Below are 19,901 nucleotides of genomic sequence, written 5' to 3'. Positions count from 1 at the left end.
CACTTGTGCTCTTCCATAGAACTCAGTGTGTCACCTTACAGGATCATTTGGATGTCCCCCCCCGCTCTCAGCTGCGTAGAGTTCCTGCATGGAACGAATCCAAGGTGTGTCTCAGATAAAATAGCTTTCACTTCCTGGACTATTTTTTGAGCTGTTTTGATCGAAACCTAATCTTTAGTTTCCTTGTAAGTAACTTGTGAGACTTGTTTCTCGTAAGAGGCGTCTGCTGATTAAAGTGATTATTCCCCTTATATTTCGAATCGCAAACCTAAACCGCGACCAATTTCCTGAAGCAGTCACGTGGTACGGCCGTCTCGCGAGGCTTTGAACGTACGTCATCAACACAAACCAGGTGTGATTGGACAAGCGCTTAACCCCGAACCCATAAAGACCTGAAGAAGAAGGAAACTTCACTTGGACTTTGACGAGACTTCACTATCAAACATGTCCAAGGAACAAACTAGTGAGTAAAACTTTACTGGATTTATATTCTTATCTTTTCTCTTTCTCTTTTTAACTTCCTCTTTTCCAATGAATGAGATTTACAACAGTCAAGTATTTACTCCAATTAAAACATTAAACCTGAGTCTGAACAGAATGGGTCTGATTTGATGGAGACCATAACGACTGGAGGAAAAACCGTTTCTAACGTTTCACTTTAAAATGCTCCAGCAAGACGGTCCGGTCTGCCTCTACGGAAGCCCATTTCCGCCACTGTGATGAAGAAAATAAAAATCTGTATCTCATAATTATGACTTAGTATCTCATTATCAGAATCAGAATCAGAATGTATTTATTGCCAAGTAGGTTTACACCTACCTGGAATTTTCCAACACCCGTCCACAATGCGAACTGGTGTTGGAGTTTCTCAGAGTACAGACGTTTAGCTTCTCTCACCTCTTTGCTAAACCTGTATTTCGACTCTATAAACCTGACTCTGACTCCACTCCTGAACGCCTCTTCCTTCTCCAACCTTAACTAATTATAGTATAGTAATAGAGTATAGTATCTCATAATTATGACTTAGTATCCCATAATTATGAGATACAGATTGTGGGCGGGGCTCAACAGAGCAGGGAAGCCGTGGTCTAGCGGCTGCGGGGACAGCCGCCTGTCTCACGGAAGTGAGCGACTGTGCATCGAGGCAGGGACATAACAGAATCGATTCATGTTTTCTGCTCAGTTCATTGTCTTTGCGATGTGCTGCTGCTGCATCATTAGAACCAGCGCTGCTCCAGGATCAGAACCGACGCTCATTAAAGGTCCGGTCGACCTGTATGTGTCGGAGTTGGTTTCCGCCTCACTTCCCTCTGACCTGGGCTCACTTTGCACTTTAACAATAAACACCAGCAGTGATCACAGGTCTTTAGGACACGTATGTTTGTTTGAGTTTATTAGACAGGGTTAGGGTGTTTAAACACCGTGTGCACGAAGTTGCACCTTGTGAAGCCTGATGAGACACATTGTGATTGTAAATGTGGTTTAAAACATTGATTGATGACTTAAAGTTTGTTCATGTGTTTGAAATTCTCCATCAGATCCAAAGGACTCTCTCAGGATGGTTCTTATTGGGAAAACTGGAGCTGGGAAAAGTGCAGTAGGAAACACCATCTTAATGAAGAAGAAGAAGGCTTTTAAATCATCAGTTTGTTCTGCCTCCGTGACGATAGTGTGTCAGAGAGAATCAGGGGAGGTTCAGGACCAAAAACTGGAGGTTATCGATACTCCAGGTCTGTTTGACACCGAGCTGAGTGAAGAGCAGGTGACAGCAGAAATCGCTAAGTGCATCTCATACGCTACTCCTGGACCTCATGTGTTCCTGATCATCCTCAAGGCAGACAGATTCACTAAAGAAGAAGAAGAAACAGTGAAAATCCTTCAGAAGCTGTTTGGAGAACAGGCTGCATGTTACACCATGGCTCTGTTCACCCGTGGAGACGATCTGGAGGCAGACGGCGTCACCATAAAAACCGTCATTGATAAAAATAAGGCTCTCAAAGCCTTCCTCGATCAGTGCAAAGGAGGATTCCATGTTTTTAACAACAGAAATAAAGAACCTGCTCAGGTCCATGAGCTGCTGAAGAAGATCAACACAATGGTTCAGAGAAATGGAGGAAGATACTACACCAACGAGATGTTCCAAGAGGCTGAGAAAGCTGTTCAAAAAAAGATGAATGAGCTTCTGAAGGATGATCCACAGAAGGACCGGGATGAAGCAAGATCTGAAGCAAAGGAACATGTGGCATTACATGAATCCGGAGTCCTTTTTGGAGCAACTATTGGGGCTTTGTTTGGGCCGGTTGGGGCGGCAATTGGAGCTACGGTGGGAGCAATAGTGGATGCAGTGAAGAACAAAAAGTGCGTCATACAGTGATATTAAATATCAAGGATTCATCAGCTAATTGCAAATGAAAATAGATACAAATTCAAAAATCTAATCAATAAAACAGTATTTAATCATGTTTGTAAGGTCAGAGTGACCTTGAGTGATCTGTAATTTGTGAATATTGGCTATACAAATAAAATTTGATTGATTGATTGATTGAGTGTAAGTGACATTTTGTACAAAGTGTGAAGAAATTACCTCAGGGTGTATTTGAGATGTCCAGAATGTGGCGTACCAACGGACCGACGGACAGAGGGACAACCCAATGACCTGACCCCCCCCCCCCCCCCCTGAACATAAGCATGGAAACACTTTAACTTTGATTTGATCCTAATGTTTATCAGAGAATGTATCCTCTTTCCCAGGAGATGGTTTTACTAATCACTACTCACGTGATTAATGACGTCACACATGTCATATGTGTAATATGTGATTTAAAACCGGAGAAGACTCTGGACCTGATTAGCTTAAATTATTCTATCATAAAAACTTTGGATCAATATGAATAGAATATGATTTTTTGGCCTATGTCCACCATCTTGAGTAGTTGTTAAATACAAAAAGCTCCTGTTCTTATTTCCATCTTTCTACAACCAGTAACACTGAGACCTGTTATAAACCAGTTATCGTTCCACTAACCCACAACCTGCTGTTCCACTGGCATCTTATCATATGAACATTCAGATCATAATCATGTATCTTTCTCTGTTCTGGTGTGGTTGGTCTCCAGGTATGTGAGACACAGGTGAGACAGAGGGTGAGACACAGATGTAAATGCTCTGAGGAAAATGTGGTATTTGTGTATTTGTGTCTTTCTCATCTTGAACGGCCTTGAGAATTATTTAATTTATGTCATCCCTGTCTCGTCTCCGTTTCCTTTTTCCCATTTTCTTTGCTCGAACCAGATTTAACACAATTTATTTTGTGTTGGAATAAAAAATGTAAAAATGTGGAGTGGACGAGTGATTTCAGAAGATGAAGCGCTTCTCTCTGTTTGATGAATTTCATGACAGGGTTAATCCTAACAAGTCAAAACCTGGGTCTCTGTGCCCAAGTTGACTTGATTAACTCCACAGGTCCTTTGAGTCCCAGTGAGACACGATGATCCTGCAGAGTCTCGACCTGCTGAAGTGATCCAGGAGGTCAAGTCTACACAGTTTGGATGATGGAACCAGTTTGACTTGATCTGCAGAACCACAGCAGCTTGATCTTTTCATTATCAACAACTTTTTAACTCTTCTTCTTTGTTCTTCTTCTCGAGCTGAGTCCCCCCCACGTAAAGAGTGAAGCTACTATCAAATTAAACAATCAAACAACCTCTTCATGTATTATTTTCATTTTCATTTTATTTTATTTTTTATTTTATTAAAAATGAATATATCAATATTAATATAAAATTATTTTATATTAATAACAACAAAGGCCGGAGCAGAGTGTGCTCCTGTAACCACACACACACACACACGCACACGCACACGCACACGCACACACACACACACGGGGGGGGGACCTTGTGCACCTTCAGGTTTCATCTCTGATGATGAAGATGCTATTATAAATAGTTAGATATAATAGATATAGTTATAAATTATAAGTTATAATTATGAGAAACTTGCAGCATCAATTTCCTGTTTAATCTACTTCTCAAAACACATCTTTATAAAAAAGCTTTTATTATTTGTTTCTTTATAGAATTATTTAATGTAATCGATGGTTAGTTTCAGATTTGAGCCAAAGTTTATTGTTATTATTGAATCATTGAGTGAATTTGTGAAAATGTTATTAAAGGTGTGTAAGCGGCTTGTGGCCACTAGGTGGAGACAAAGTCCTGTTAGAATCCTCCTTCACTTGTCTTCTGTTTGTTTCCTTCTTCAAATGTTTGATGCTTTCACATCTCGACAGATTTCATTTCTCAACAGAAGAGGAAGTGAAATTAGCAGCTTCTTGATTCTTAATTATAATCTACTGATGAATTTAAAACAAACTGGATTACTGAACTGGTTCAGTTTCTACGTATGATTCCAGATTCATGAGGTCACTTTGACGGAGTGGAGACATAATGTTACTAATAAAGAGGAAACACTGTAAATACTTTAAATACTACAAATATTGACGACCACAAAAAGATAAAGAACAAAGCAGCAGACGCATCAGTTCAGGATAAATAATTTAATACAGTTACATCGTCGATATATGTGAACTCAACAAGAGGAAACGAAAAGCAAGAGTTTCCTCCTTCTCTGAAATCCTCTGTTCATCCCTCGTTCCCCGAAACACGGCCAAACAGAAACAAGAATATTTGTCAGTGCTATCGCTAACGCTAGCCCGACGTTTACCCACAAACATGCGTTAAATACTGTAGAGTACCACCGTCACTTCCTGGTCCGAGAAACAATCACAGGCCAGATCAACCCGAACCCAGATCAACCCGAACCCAGATCAACCAGAACCCGGATCAACCCAAACCCAGATCAACCCTAACCCGGATCAACCCTAACCCGGATCAACCCGAACCCGGATCAACCCAAACCCAGATCAACCCGAACCCAGATCAACCCTAACCCAGATCAACCCGAACCCAGATCAACCCGAACCCGGATCAACCCTAACCCAGATCAATCCTAACCCAAACCCTAACCCAGATCAACCCTAACCCAGATCAACCCGAACGCAGATCAACCCGAACCCAGATCAACCCAAACCCAGATCAACCCTAACCCAGGTCAACCCTAACCCAGATCAACCCGAACCCAGATCAACCCGAACCCAGATCCACCCGAACCCAGATCAACCCGAACCCAGATCAACCCGAACCCGAACCCAGAGTCAACGATCAAATGAAAAACTGCAGCTTCAGGTTTTATGATCTCGTTAAAAAAACGAGGAATTCAACGTTTAAATACATTCGCTCAATTTTACCCAGAAATAAAAAGTAATGAAAACTCAGGATAATGAGCTTATAACTAATTGTTAGAAGAAAAAGGAAACTGAAATTTAAATTGGATAATAAACATTTAAAATTTTAATAGTTTGTTTGTTTTAAACTTTTCTTTTTCTCATTTAATGATTTAAACCTATTTGAAACTCATGACATCAACAAATGATTTCAATGTCTCTTTTCCCTTTTCAGTTTCCTTAGTTTTCTTCATTCAATGAGAATTATTTTAATTTTAATTTGTCAAACAAACAAAATCAAACACAACAAACTTTTAAAGTGAAAATCGACAGAAACAAAAACACAAGTTTAAGAATTCATCGTCCGACATTAGAAACTCACTGTTCAGGGACGTTACATGTTTTTTTGCTAAAATCACAGACTGAAAATAAAGATGGAGGACATGACAGGTCCTGGGTCGCCCCCTGGTGTGTGGCTGCGGTATAAACAGATCACCATCAGTTCATTAAGAAAGAAACTTTACGATAAACAATCCCATGACTTGATCTGGAGCTCGATCACAACAGTTTGTAGAAAATCGACTTATTCAGGACTTGAGGTTATTTTTAGTGAAGTCAAAGTTGAACTGAGGTTCGTTTGATCTTCTCAAGAACAACAGATTCTTACAAACCCCCCCCCCCCTTCCGTTTACCAGTGAGTTGTCCTGTGGGTTCAGAGTCATCGTTAAAGTATCAACGTTTTAAAGTCACAGTCAGAAACTCCAGATGTTTTGATCATGTACATGTTCATCAAAAACCCACAAGGTACGACTTCCTGTGTGTATACATGTGTGTATCTATGTGTGTGTCTCTGTCTTTGTGTGTGTGTCTATGTGTCTCTGTTTGTGTCTGTGTGTCTCTCTTTGTGTGTCCGTCTGTCTCTGTGTGTGGGTCTGTGTGTGTCTGTCTCTGTATGTGTGTCTATGTGTCTCTGTCTCTGTGTGTGTCTGTCTCTGTGTGTGTGTCTTTGTGTCTCTGTCACTGTGTGTGTGTCTATGTGTCTCTGTGTGTGTCTGTCTCTGTGTGTGTGTCTATGTGTCTCAGTCTCTGTGTGTGTCTGTCTCTGTGTGTGTGTCTTTGTGTCTCTGTCACTGTGTGTGTGTCTATGTGTCTCTGTCTGTCTGTCTCTGTGTGTGTGTCTTTGTGTCTCTGTCTCTGTGTGTGTCTGTCTCTGTGTGTGTGTCTATGTGTCTCTGTCTTTGTGTGTGTCTGTCTCTGTGTGTGTGTCTTTGTGTCTCTGTCTCTGTGTGTGTCTGTGTGTGTGTCTATGTGTCTCTGTGTGTGTCTGTGTGTGTTAGGAGGCTGGCTTGTTGTAGTCGTCCACTCCAGTGATTGTGGCTTTGCAGAAGAAGCAGTCCTTGTTGTTCATCAGGTGTTGGTTGATACAGGCTCTGAACACAAAGACACACAACTGGTCAACATCTGTTTCATCATCACTGTCCACAAACACAACAACTGAACATGAAGTGAAGCAACATCGCCCCCTGGTGTCTGGCTGCGGTACAGGTCATAGACCCCACCTCCTCCGGGTCAACAGATGGGACATGGTGAAGAGTCAGAGGTCGTAGAAATGTCATCGTTGAATTCATTATTGTCACTGGGACAGGAAGTGGACATTTATTGTGAAAATGCTTTTATCAACTGATTCTGTTCATCACAGGAAGTAGCGTGAACTTGTTCATGATCAGCTGATCAGGTCCTGGTGTGTGTCCGTCTGTTACCATGGCAATAAAAGATCACTGTGTGTGTGTGTGTGTTGTGACTCACTTGCAGGACTTGTGTGAACAGGGTTTGAACACAGCAGAGATGGAGTGGGCGTAGCAGATCGGACAAAGATCTTCTTCACTCGTCGGCTGAGAGACACAAAACAAACATCTGAGCTGACAGTGACCAACAGCTAGCTTAGCTTAGCATAGAGACTGGGAACAGGGGGGGAGTTAGCTTAGGTGAAGGAGGAAAAGGAAATGAGTTCAATGTAGAAAAAAAATGATTTGGTATCATGTGAGGAACATGTCAGGATTATTTTGGTATCATGTGAGGAACATGTTGGTATCATGTGAGGAACATGTTAGGATCATGTTGGTATCATGTGAGGAAAATGTTGGTATCATGTGAGGAACATGTTGGTATCATGTGAGGCACATGTGAGGAACATGTGAGGATCATGTTGGTATCATGTTGGTATAATGTGAGGAACATGTTGGTATAATGTGAGGCACATGTCAGGATCATTTTGGTATCATGTGAGGAACATATGAGGAACATGTTGGTATCATGTGAGGAACATGCGAGGATCATGCTGGTATCATGTGAGGAACATGTTGGTATCATGTGAGGAACATGTGAGGATCATGTTGGTATCATGTGAGGAACATGTTGGTATCATGTGAGGAACATGTGAGGAACATGTGAGGATCATGTTGGTATCATGTGAGGAACATGTTGGTATCATGTGAGGATCATGTTGGTATCATGTGAGGAACATGTTGGTATCATGTGAGGAACATGTGAGGATCATGTTGGTATCATGTGAGGAACATGTTGGTATCATGTGAGGAACATGCGAGGATCATGCTGGTATCATGTGAGGAACATGTTGGTATCATGTGAGGAACATGTGAGGATCATGTTGGTATCATGTGAGGAACATGTTGGTATCATGTGAGGAACATGTGAGGAACATGTGAGGATAATGTTGGTATCATGTGAGGAACATGTTGGTATCATGTGAGGATCATGTTGGTATCATGTGAGGAACATGTGAGGAACATGTCAGGATTATTTTGGTATCATGTGAGGAACATGTTGGTATCATGTGAGGAACATGTTGGTATCATGTGAGGAACATGTGAGGAACATGTCAGGATTATTTTGGTATCATGTGAGGAACATGTTGGTATCATGTGAGGAACATGTCAGGATCATTTTGGTATCATGTGAGGAACATGTTGGTATCATGTGAGGAACATGTAAGGAACATGTTGGTATCATGTGAGGAACATGTTGGTATCATGTGAGGAACATGTTGGTATCATGTGAGGAACATGTAAGGAACATGTTGGTATCATGTGAGGAACATGTTGGTATCATGTGAGGAACATGTCAGGATCATTTTGGTATCATGTGAGGAACATGTTGGTATCATGTGAGGAACATGTCAGGATCATTTTGGTATCATGTGAGGAACATGTTGGTATCATGTGAGGAACATGTAAGGAACATGTTGGTATCATGTGAGGAACATGTTGGTATCATGTGAGGAACATGTAAGGAACATGTTGGTATCATGTGAGGAACATGTTGGTATCATGTGAGGAACATGTCAGGATCATTTTGGTATCATGTGAGGAACATGTTGGTATCATGTGAGGAACATGTCAGGATCATTTTGGTATCATGTGAGGAACATGTTGGTATCATGTGAGGAACATGTTGGTATCATGTGAGGAACATGTCAGGATCATTTTGGTATCATGTGAGGAACATGTTGGTATCATGTGAGGAACATGTGAGGAACATGTTGGTATCATGTGAGGAACATGTTGGTATCATGTGAGGAACATGTCAGGATCATTTTGGTATCATGTGAGGAACATGTTGGTATGATGTGAGGCACATGTTGGTATCATGTGAGGATCATGTTGCTATCATGTGAGGAACATGTGAGGAACATGTCAGGATCATTTTGGTATCATGTGAGGAACATGTTGGTATGATGTGAGGAACATGTTGGTATCATGTGAGGAACATGTCAGGATCATTTTGGTATCATGTGAGGAACATGTTGGTATCATGTGAGGAACATGTTGGTATCATGTGAGGAACATGTCAGGATCATTTTGGTATCATGTGAGGAACATGTTGGTATCATGTGAGGAACATGTAAGGAACATGTTGGTATCATGTGAGGAACATGTTGGTATCATGTGAGGAACATGTAAGGAACATGTTGGTATCATGTGAGGAACATGTTGGTATCATGTGAGGAACATGTCAGGATCATTTTGGTATCATGTGAGGAACATGTTGGTATCATGTGAGGAACATGTCAGGATAATTTTGGTATGATGTGAGGAACATGTTGGTATGATGTGAGGAACATGTTGGTATCATGTGAGGAACATGTCAGGATCATTTTGGTATCATGTGAGGAACATGTTGGTATCATGTGAGGAACATGTGAGGAACATGTTGGTATCATGTGAGGAACATGTCAGGATCATTTTGGTATCATGTGAGGAACATGTCAGGATCATTTTGGTATCATGTGAGGAACATGTTGGTATGATGTGAGGCACATGTTGGTATCATGTGAGGATCATGTTGCTATCATGTGAGGAACATGTGAGGAACATGTCAGGATCATGTTGGTATCATGTGAGGAACATGTGAGGAACGTGTTGCTATCATGTGCGGAACATGTGAGGATCATGTCAGGAACATGTTGCTATCATGTGAGGAACATGTCAGGAACATGTTGGTATCATGTGCGGAACATGTGCGGAACATGTGAGGAACATGTGAGGAACATGTGAGGAACATGTGAGGAACATGTCAGGACTTTAGACATCTAAAGCTGCCAACATGTTTTAAAACATACGAATGAATATTAACTTTGACGAATGAACCTTATGAACCTGCTTTTAAAGACATTTAAAAAACAGTTATATAAACAATAAACACATGAACAAGAGGCAGTGACGAGCAGCTGAGTCCAGGAGGAGGAGCTCAACGTGAGGGGGGAGGTGCTTAAGGAGGTCATGTGAAGACGAAAAGACAAAGAAGAAACATAAAACAAGTTAAGCAGCTTAACGTAGAAGACATGTAAAGGACAGAAGGACAAATATCATCATGAGAGAAACAAAGAGGAGAGAAGAGGAGAGGAGAGGAGAGGAGAGGAGAGGAGAGGATGTCCCCCCATGTCCCCCCCCTTAGTGTAGAGGACAGGGACGGAGCATGTTACATCACAGCTGTTGTCTCTGCTCATGTTTATGGAAACTGAGACTCAGACTCCAGCAGCTTTTCAAACCATCACTGATTGAACTGCACTAGAGGCTGGAGGCTGTGTACTGCTGTGTAGTTGTGTACTGCTGTGTAGTTGTGTACTGCTCTGTCCTGCTCTGTTAAATTGTGTACCTTTGTGTACAGTTGTGGACAGCCATGTACAGTTGTGTACAGTCATGTACAGTTGTGTACTGTTGTCTACAGTTGTGTACAGTTGTGTACAGTCATGTACAGTTGTGTACAGTTGTGTACAGTTGTCTACTGTTGTGTACAGTTGTGTACAGTCATGTTCAGTTGTGTACAGTCGTATACAGTTGTATACAGTCATGTACAGTTGTGTACAGCTGTGTACAGCTGTATACAGTTGTGTACAGTTGTGGACAGCCATGTACAGTTGTGTACTGTTGTCTACAGTTGTATACAGTTGTGTACAGTTGTGTACAGTCATGTACAGTTGTGTACTGTTGTCTACAGTTGTGTACAGTCATGTACAGTTGTGTACTGTTGTGTAAAGTTGTGTACAGTCATGTACAGTTGTGTACAGTTGTATACTATTGTGTACAGTTGTGTACAGTCATGTTCAGTTGTGTACAGTTGTGTACAGTCATGTTCAGTTGTGTACAGTTGTGTACAGTCATGTACAGTCGTGTTCAGTTGTGTTCAGTTGTGTTCAGTTGTGTTCAGTTGTGTACAGTTGTGTACGGCCTGGTTGTCGCCTCACTCACACTCGGACCAGCTGACGCTGAGTGTGGTTGTTCGGACGCAGTAGGAAGTTTCCCGTCATTAGAGCGAGAGCGAGGCTCCATTAGTGGGTTTGTGGAAACAAACCTCAGATTGTGTGTTTTCTCGTTCATACAGTCTGACGACAACAACACAATCTGACGTCCATTACAACAACACCCACGCTGCAGCTCTGTGTGTGTGTGTGTGTGTCTCCCTCATCCATAATGCATGTCTGTGTGGTGAGTGCACGAGGAGGATCAGGTTTCCTCTGCAGAGGAGGAGCAGGAAGTGGTTTCTGAAGGACGACGGTCAAACTGCTGAGTCACTGGAGCTTCTGTCCCTGAAGAGGACAACGTGTCCTTCACCAAACTCACTTTGGACAAAGGACAAGACAGAAGACTAAAGCCTCCACAGGGGGCGCTGCAGAGGTGAAGAGGGGCGGAGACACGGTGATCTGACTCTGTGTGACATTACTTCCTGATGATGTCATCACCTCTGATGTCATCCACAACAAACCAGAGAAGCCAGACACAGGTCCCGCCCCTTCTACCCAATAAGCCAATCATCATCATATTTGACATGTTTAAATGTAGCTTGTGTAACAGTATCTGACGGCAGGGGGGATCCAAGATGGCTGCCTGGCGGTGTTTGTACTTACAGCTGTGCTCGCCGCCGCCTGTTTGGATTCCTCCGTGAGAAACGCCAGCATCAGCTCCACCTTGTGCTTCTCCTCCTCGCTGATGTAGTCGGTGTCTGTGGGAGGAACCACAGAGAGACGCATTAACACACCTCACTTCCTGCTCTGACGTGTTCTGTCCATGTTCCTGGACATGTGAGCAGCCTGATGACTTTATGATGTCACTTCCTGTCGGGTCGCTCGTTGTTGACCTTTCCTGACGACCACAATTCAGACTGAACGGCTGGAACTCTCAAACTAACTTCTCTTTATTTGAAGCTGAAGCGTCGACGAGAGTCACTGACCTGAGTCTGAGTCTGAATCTGAGTCTGAGTCTGAGTCTGAATCTGAGTCTGAGTCTGAATCTGAGTCTGAGTCTGAGTCTGAGTCTGAATCTGAGTCTGAGTCTGAATCTGAGTCTGAATCTGAATCTGAGTCTGAGTCTGAGTCTGAATCTGAGTCTGAATCTGAGTCTGAATCTGAGTCTGAATCTGAGTCTGAATCTGAGTCAGAGTCAGAGTCAGAGTCTGAATCTGAATCTGAGTCTGAATCTGAGTCTGAATCTGAATCTGAATCTGAATCTGAGTCTGAATCTGAGTCTGAGTCAGAGTCAGAGTCAGAGTCTGAGTCTGAATCAGAGTCTGAGTCTGAATCTGAATCAGAGTCTGAGTCTGAATCTGAATCTGAGTCTGAATCTGAGTCTGAGTCTGAATCTGAGTCTGAGTCTGAATCTGAGTCTGAGTCAGAGTCAGAGTCAGAGTCAGAGTCTGAGTCTGAATCTGAGTCTGAGTCTGAATCTGAGTCTGAGTCAGAGTCTGAGTCTGAGTCTGAATCTGAATCTGAGTCTGAATCTGAGTCTGAGTCTGAGTCTGAATCTGAATCTGAGTCTGAGTCTGAATCTGAGTCTGAGTCTGAATCTGAATCTGAATCTGAGTCTGAGTCTGAGTCTGAGTCTGAGTCAGAATCTGAGTCAGAGTCAGAGTCAGAGTCAGAGTCAGAGTCTGAGTCTGAGTCTGAATCTGAATCTGAGTCTGAGTCTGAGTCTGAATCTGAGTCTGAATCTGAGTCTGAGTCTGAATCTGAATCTGAGTCTGAGTCTGAATCTGAGTCTGAGTCTGAGTCTGAATCTGAGTCTGAGTCTGAATCTGAGTCTGAATCTGAGTCTGAGTCTGAGTCTGAATCTGAATCTGAGTCTGAGTCTGAGTCTGAGTCTGAATCTGAGTCTGAGTCTGAATCTGAGTCTGAATCTGAGTCTGAATCTGAGTCTGAGTCTGAGTCTGAGTCAGAGTCTGAGTCTGAGACAGAGTCAGAGTCAGAGTCAGAGTCAGAGTGTGAGTCTGAATCTGAATCTGACTCTGACTCTGAGTCTGAGTCTGAGTCTGAATCTGAGTCTGACTCTGAGTCTGAGTCTGAGTCTGAATCTGAGTCTGAGTCTGAGTCAGAGTCTGAGTCTGAGTCTGAGTCTGAGTCTGAGTCTGAGTCCGAGACAGAGTCAGAGTCTGAATCTGAGTCTGAGTCTGAATCTGAGTCTGAGTCTGAATCTGAGTCTGAGTCTGAATCTGAGTCTGAGTCTGAGTCTGAATCTGAATCTGAGTCTGAGTCTGAATCTGAGTCTGAGTCTGAGTCTGAATCTGAGTCTGAGTCTGAATCTGAATCTGAGTCTGAATCTGAGTCTGAGTCTGAATCTCAATCTGAGTCTGAATCTGAGTCTCAGTCTGAATCTGAGTCAGAGTCAGAGTCAGAGTCTGAATCTGAATCTGAGTCTGAGTCTGAATCTGAGTCTGAATCTGAGTCTGAATCTGAATCTGAGTCTGAGTCTGAATCTGAATCTGAGTCTGAATCTGAGTCTGAGTCTGAGTCTGAATCTGAGTCTGAATCTGAATCTGAGTCTGAGTCTGAGTCTGAATCTGAGTCTGAGTCTGAGTCTGAATCTGAATCTGAATCTGAGTCTGAGTCTGAATCTGAATCTGAGTCTGAATCTGAGTCTGAATCTGAGTCTGAATCTCAATCTGAGTCTGAATCTGAGTCAGAGTCAGAGTCTGAGTCTGAGTCTGAAACTGAATCTGAGTCTGAGTCTGAGTCTGAGTCTGAGTCTGAATCTGAGTCTGAGTCAGAGTCTGAGTCTGAATCTGAATCTGGACACACGACTCTTCACAGATCCTGTTGCAGCTGAAGCTCAGAACACTAACCACAGATGATTCAAGTAAACAGGTGAGAAACAGATCTTCATTAACTTCACAACCGCAGTCATCGTACACTTCCTGTTTGACCCTCGACCCCTATCACCCCTGACCCCCAGACCCAACTTCCAGGAAGGACTTTTCAGAGCGGAACCTGCAGGAGGCGCCGGTACACAGTGAGCTGGGTGATGGAGGACGGGGGCGGGGCCTCAGAGGACGGAGACGCCCCCTCTCATTACTGAAGCTGCTCATTATAAAACTAAAGCCAGCTGCGTCCACACGAACACACATGACAACACACGTCACATGACCGTTCACTGGTCATGTGGTGTAAACAGGAAGCGAATGTCATGGTGGAACTGTTAGAGACGCTTTGTGTTCACCCCCGGTAGACGAGTCATGTGACTGACGAGAACCAATCAGGAAGAGACCTGAGGATGTCGTCACCAGAGCAGTGGACGTGCCGACCTCCAGCAGGTGTGAGGACAGGAAGTGACAACGCGTCTGAAGCCAAGACGCTCGTCTCCAACACTGAGGTCGTTAAGGCCCCGGGACGTGAGACACTTCGTTTACTGCTCAGTGAGAAACAGATCAAGTTGTTTCACTTTGACGTTTAGCAGCTCGACTCCCCCCCCCCCCCTCTATGAGGTGATGGGACAGGACATGTCCTCATTACAGAGACATTTCACCCGTCAGGCGAGGACAGCAGGACAGAAGTTTCCAGAGAGGAGCTTCTGCTTGAGACAAATGTCTCCCTGTGGACGTTTTCATCCCATGAGCAGTGATGGAAATCACTGCAGAGCAACGAGCCAATTTCACAGGCCGAGGTGTTTCCACTCCTCGGCTGAAAGAGGATCTGTCTGAGTGCAGGGGGGGGGGGGGCGGAGGGGGAGTAAATGGAAAGACAAATCGAAAGACATCAAGTGAGAGGGTGAGAGAAGAGAGAGAGAGAGAGAGAGAGATGAATAAATGAACGGGAACCAGAGCAAAGTGAGTTTCTTCTCAGCACTTGCAGATGAACATCTTCCCTCAACACTTCACCAGGACCACAGGTCACCACAGGTCACCACAGGTCACAACAGGTCACCACAGGTCACCACAGGTCACCACAGGAAGAAGGTTCTCTTTGATGTTTGCAGGAAGTTTATCATGTCCAACACGTCGTCGAGATGAACGAGTGACGAGGATCTGGTGAAACGACCTGAAGCCACCGAGAGAACCGAGCTGATGAATCCCTGAGCGCAGCCGAGGGATTGATCTTCTTCTAACCCTAACCCATGGAGGGACAGGTGGACTCGTGATCGAGGTTCAAACATCTTCAGACACGTCTCCGTCTTCTCACCAGATAATGAGGTCCTCACCTCAGTGGACAGATTGTGATTCTCTGGTCTGACTCATGGTCTCATTCATCTCATGATCTGAACATTCTCATAAGAACATGAAACATCTGTCACTCAGTGAACTGAAGATGATGACACGTCAGACACGTGTGTTTCTGACGTGTTCCTAGCTCACACGTCCTCCTGGTCACGTGACCTGCAGCTCTGTGATTAAACTCCTTCATTAACCAAAGGAGACGCTGACGCAGCAGAAACACAAACTGTGTAATGAAAGAATTCAGAGGATCAATAAAGTTTCTCTGGATTCTGAAGCAGCTGGAAGTAAAACCCTAACCCTGCTAACCCAGCTGACCCTGCTAACCATGCTAACCCTGCTAACCATGCTAACCATGCTAACCCTGCTAACCCTGCTAACCATGCTAACCATGCTAACCCAGCTTACCATGCTAACCATGCTAACCATGCTAACCCAGCTAACCATGCTAACCATGCTAACTCTGCTAACCATGGTAACCATGCTAACCATGCTAACTCTGCTAACCATGCTAACCTTGCTAACCATGCTATCCCTGCTAACCCTGCTAACCATGCTAACCCTGCTAACCATGCTAACCATGCTAACCCTGCTAACCAAAGAAACATATCCGCAGTCAGCTAACGAGACTGTGAAGCACAGTGTCTTGATTTAAAAGAAACTACTGAGCACCATCTCATCCATAAAACATTAAGGACTGAAGATCTGAGTGCTACACACACACACACACACACACACACACACACACACACACACACACACACACACACACACACACACACACACACACACACACACACACACACACACACACACACACACACACACACACACACACACACACACACACACACATACATACATACACGCACACAATAAGCATCATTATTCTGCCACAATGTTAGACCAGGCTCCAGTGTTGTGTTGTGTTGTTGAACAGCTGACCACGCCCTTCACCACCACAGCCACAATGACTTCCTGTTTCTCGTCAACTGGTCATTTCAAAATAAGAGCAGCTAAACTCACTGGATCACTGTGATACTGAAGGAAATAAAAAAAACATCTTCAGAAAGTGATTTCTCTGATTGGACACCAATAGGAAGTGATGTCACATCCTGAAAATCCACTGCTCACTATTTATGTGCTGACAACAACATAAAATGACCTCCACACACACACACACACACACACACACACACACACACACACACACACACACACACACACACACACACACACACACACACACACACACACACACACACACACACACACACACACACACACACACACACACACGGCCCAGATGAGGCCACATGCAAGGTGGTCATGGAAACGTCCTGTGTTTCCACGACAACAGAGCAGGACGCCGCGGCGGCCGGGCGACCCCCTGTGGTGCTCAGCTCGGAGCTTCTCAGCCTTTTGCTGCGGCTGCATGTCGGAGTCACACACGGAACCAGCTATTTAATAAACCTGTCTTTTGATTGATGATCTTTATTTGACTGATCTGATATCAATTCATTAAATCCTGAATCTGATGGTCTTCCTGAAGACGAGAGAAGCTTTAACCCGTGAGTCTCGTGTGGTCACACGTGGCGTGAGGCGTCCGACCACACGAGACTCACGGTGACTAACGGGTTGAAGCTTCACAGACTCTGGAGGGACGGGAGATTAGGAATGAAAGACAAACACAGATGTGAAAGGTCACGTTCACACTGTTCATCAGCTGATCTGTCACATGGTCACACGGTCACATGGTCACATGGTCACATGGTCACATGGTCACATGGTCACATGGTCTCATGGTCACATGGGCACATGGTCACATGGTCACATGGTCACATGGTCTCATGGTCACATGGTCTCATGGTCACATGGTCACATGGTCTCATGGTCTCATGGTCTCATGGTCACATGGTCACATGGTCACATGGTCTCATGGTCTCATGGTCACATGGTCACATGGTCACATGGTCACATGGTCACACGGTCACACGGTCACACGGTCACACGGTCTCATGGTCACACGGTCACATGGTCACATGGTCTCATGGTCACATGGTCACATGGTCACATGGTCTCATGGTCTCATGGTCACACGGTCACATGGTCACACGGTCACATGGTCACACGGTCACACGGTCACATGGTCACATGGTCACGTGTCTGTTACTCACATGCGTGCAGAGAGAAGTGCTTTCGCTCGGTCGATCCTGGGTTTCCTGCGGCTGAGGGGATGGGAGGGGCCACACCCGACCCCAGAGATCCGACTACTGGACGAGCGGGGGGGGCGGCAGCAGGTAAGGATCTGGAGGGCTCCGCCCCCTCTCCCAACAGGTGCTGGATGGAGTGGAGCTGGAAGCAGGGGTCGGACAGCAGGACGCCGGCAGCGCGAGATATCCTGAGGGGGGGGGGAGAAACTCATTAAACATCTGGTGTCAATTCACTTCAATCTGCAAACACCTGATCCAGATCCAGGTCTGTATCTATTCAGATCTCTTCAGTGTTGATGACCACTGGAGGATCTCTTCATCGGGGGGGAACTGGGGCTCAGCATCTTGCTCAAGGACACTTCAGCAAGTGGACTAAGGGGATCGAACCCCCGACCTTCTGGCTCCACTTCCTGAGACACAGCTGCCTCGTATGTAAATTACAATAAGTTAAACAATGAATATTTATACACACATGGGAGGAGTTCCTCAGGTCGAAGAGAAGAAGAAACAGAAGCATCTGCAGGACGTTCATTTGGTCCATTTGAACTAGTGTGTAGTTCTGTAGTTCTGTAGTTCTGTAGAACTGTAGAGCTGTAGAACTGTAGTTCTGTAGTACTGTAGTACTGTAGTTCTGTAGTTCTGTAGTTCTGTAGTTCTGTAGAACTGTAGAACTGTAGAGCTGTAGTTCTGTAGAACTGTAGAACTGTAGTTCTGTAGTTCTGTAGAGCTGTAGTTCTGTAGTACTGTAGTACTGTAGAACTGTAGTTCTGTAGTTCTGTAGTTCTGTAGAACTGTAGTTCTGTAGAACTGTAGTTCTGTAGTTCTGTAGAACTGTAGTTCTGTAGAACTGTAGTACTGTAGAACTGTAGTTCTGTAGTACTGTAGAACTGTAGTTCTGTAGTACTGTAGTACTGTAGAACTGTAGTTCTGTAGTTCTGTAGAACTGTAGTTCTGTAGTACTGTAGTACTGTAGAACTGTAGTTCTGTAGAACTGTAGAGCTGTAGTTCTGTAGAACTGTAGAACTGTAGTTCTGTAGAACTGTAGAGCTGTAGAACTGTAGTTCTGTAGTACTGTAGTACTGTAGTTCTGTAGTTCTGTAGTTCTGTAGAACTGTAGAACTGTAGAGCTGTAGTTCTGTAGAACTGTAGAACTGTAGTTCTGTAGAACTGTAGAGCTGTAGAACTGTAGTTCTGTAGTACTGTAGTACTGTAGTTCTGTAGTTCTGTAGAACTGTAGAACTGTAGAGCTGTAGTTCTGTAGAACTGTAGAACTGTAGTTCTGTAGTTCTGTAGAACTGTAGTTCTGTAGAACTGTAGTTCTGTAGTTCTGTAGAACTGTAGTTCTGTAGAACTGTAGAACTGTAGAACTGTAGTTCTGTAGTACTGTAGAACTGTAGTTCTGAAGTACTGTAGTACTGTAGAACTGTAGTTCTGTAGTTCTGTAGAACTGTAGTTCTGTAGAACTGTAGAACTGTAGTTCTGTAGTTCTGTAGAACTGTAGAGCTGTAGTTCTGTAGAACTGTAGAACTGTAGTTCTGTACTACTGTAGTACTGTAGTACTGTAGAACTGTAGTTCTGTAGAACTGTAGTTCTGTAGTTCTGTAGTGCTGTAGTTCTGTAGTTCTGTAGTTCTGTAGAACTTGGTTCTGTAGTTCTGTAGTACTGTAGTACTGTAGAACTGTAGTTCTGTAGTGCTGTAGTTCTGTAGTTCTGTAGAACTTGGTTCTGTAGTTCTGTAGCACTGTAGTTCTGTAGTTCTGTAGAACTGTAGTGCTGTAGTTCTGTAGTACTGTAGTTCTGTAGTTCTGTAGAGCTGTAGAACTCTAGTTCTGTAGAACTGTAGTTCTGTAGTTCTGTAGAACTGTAGTTCTGTAGTTCTGTAGAACTGTAGTTCTGTAGTACTGTAGTTCTGTAGTTCTGTAGAGCTGTAGAACTCTAGTTCTGTAGAACTCTAGTTCTGTAGTTTTGTAGTACTGTAGTACTGTAGAACTGTAGTTCTGTAGAACTGTAGTTCTGTAGTTCTGTAGAACTGTAGTTCTGTAGTTCTGTAGTACTGTAGTTCTGTAGTACTGTAGTTCTGTAGTTCTGTAGAACTGTTGTTCTGTAGTACTGTAGTTCTGTAGTACTATAGTTCTGTTGTACTGTAGTTCTGTAGTACTATAGTTCTGTAGTACTGTAGTTCTGTAGTACTATAGTTCTGTAGTACTGTAGTTATGTAGTAGTGTAGTTCTGTAGTACTGTAGTTCTGTAGTACTATAGTTCTGTAGTACTGTAGTTCTGTAGTACTGTAGTTCTGTAGTAGTGTAGTTCTGTAGTACTATTGTTCTGTAGTACTGTGCAGTACTGCGCCTGAAGGTGCTAATGCTGCTAGTGATACCATTGTTTCCATGGCAACCAGATGAAGCATTTCA

General features: G+C 43.8%; 2 protein-coding genes across 2 annotated transcripts in view; one reads left to right on the top strand and one right to left on the bottom strand.

Moving 5' to 3' along the window:
- The first annotated feature begins 444 nt into the window (after positions 1-444).
- On the top strand, positions 445-5,227 carry LOC133000189 (GTPase IMAP family member 9-like). Its single transcript, XM_061070054.1, has 4 exons — positions 445-463; positions 1,539-2,358; positions 3,117-3,131; positions 5,173-5,227. Exons 1-4 carry the CDS (start codon positions 445-447, stop codon positions 5,225-5,227), a joined length of 909 nt encoding a protein of 302 aa, XP_060926037.1.
- The window catches only part of LOC133000213 (E3 ubiquitin-protein ligase RNF123), a 56,441-nt gene continuing 41,080 nt past the window's right edge, over positions 4,541-19,901 (bottom strand). Inside the window, exons 37-40 of the mRNA XM_061070082.1 lie at positions 17,455-17,678; positions 11,706-11,800; positions 7,088-7,173; positions 4,541-6,711 (exon numbers count right to left, since the gene is read on the bottom strand). Coding sequence (XP_060926065.1) covers positions 6,615-6,711; positions 7,088-7,173; positions 11,706-11,800; positions 17,455-17,678 — 502 coding nt within the window. The 3' untranslated portion in view covers positions 4,541-6,614. The remainder of the gene's footprint in view (positions 6,712-7,087; positions 7,174-11,705; positions 11,801-17,454; positions 17,679-19,901) is intronic.

Source organism: Limanda limanda, chromosome 4 (assembly GCF_963576545.1).
Source record: "Limanda limanda chromosome 4, fLimLim1.1, whole genome shotgun sequence".
Taxonomy (NCBI): Eukaryota; Metazoa; Chordata; class Actinopteri; order Pleuronectiformes; family Pleuronectidae; genus Limanda; species Limanda limanda.
This window is presented reverse-complemented; position numbering and strand designations above follow the sequence as displayed.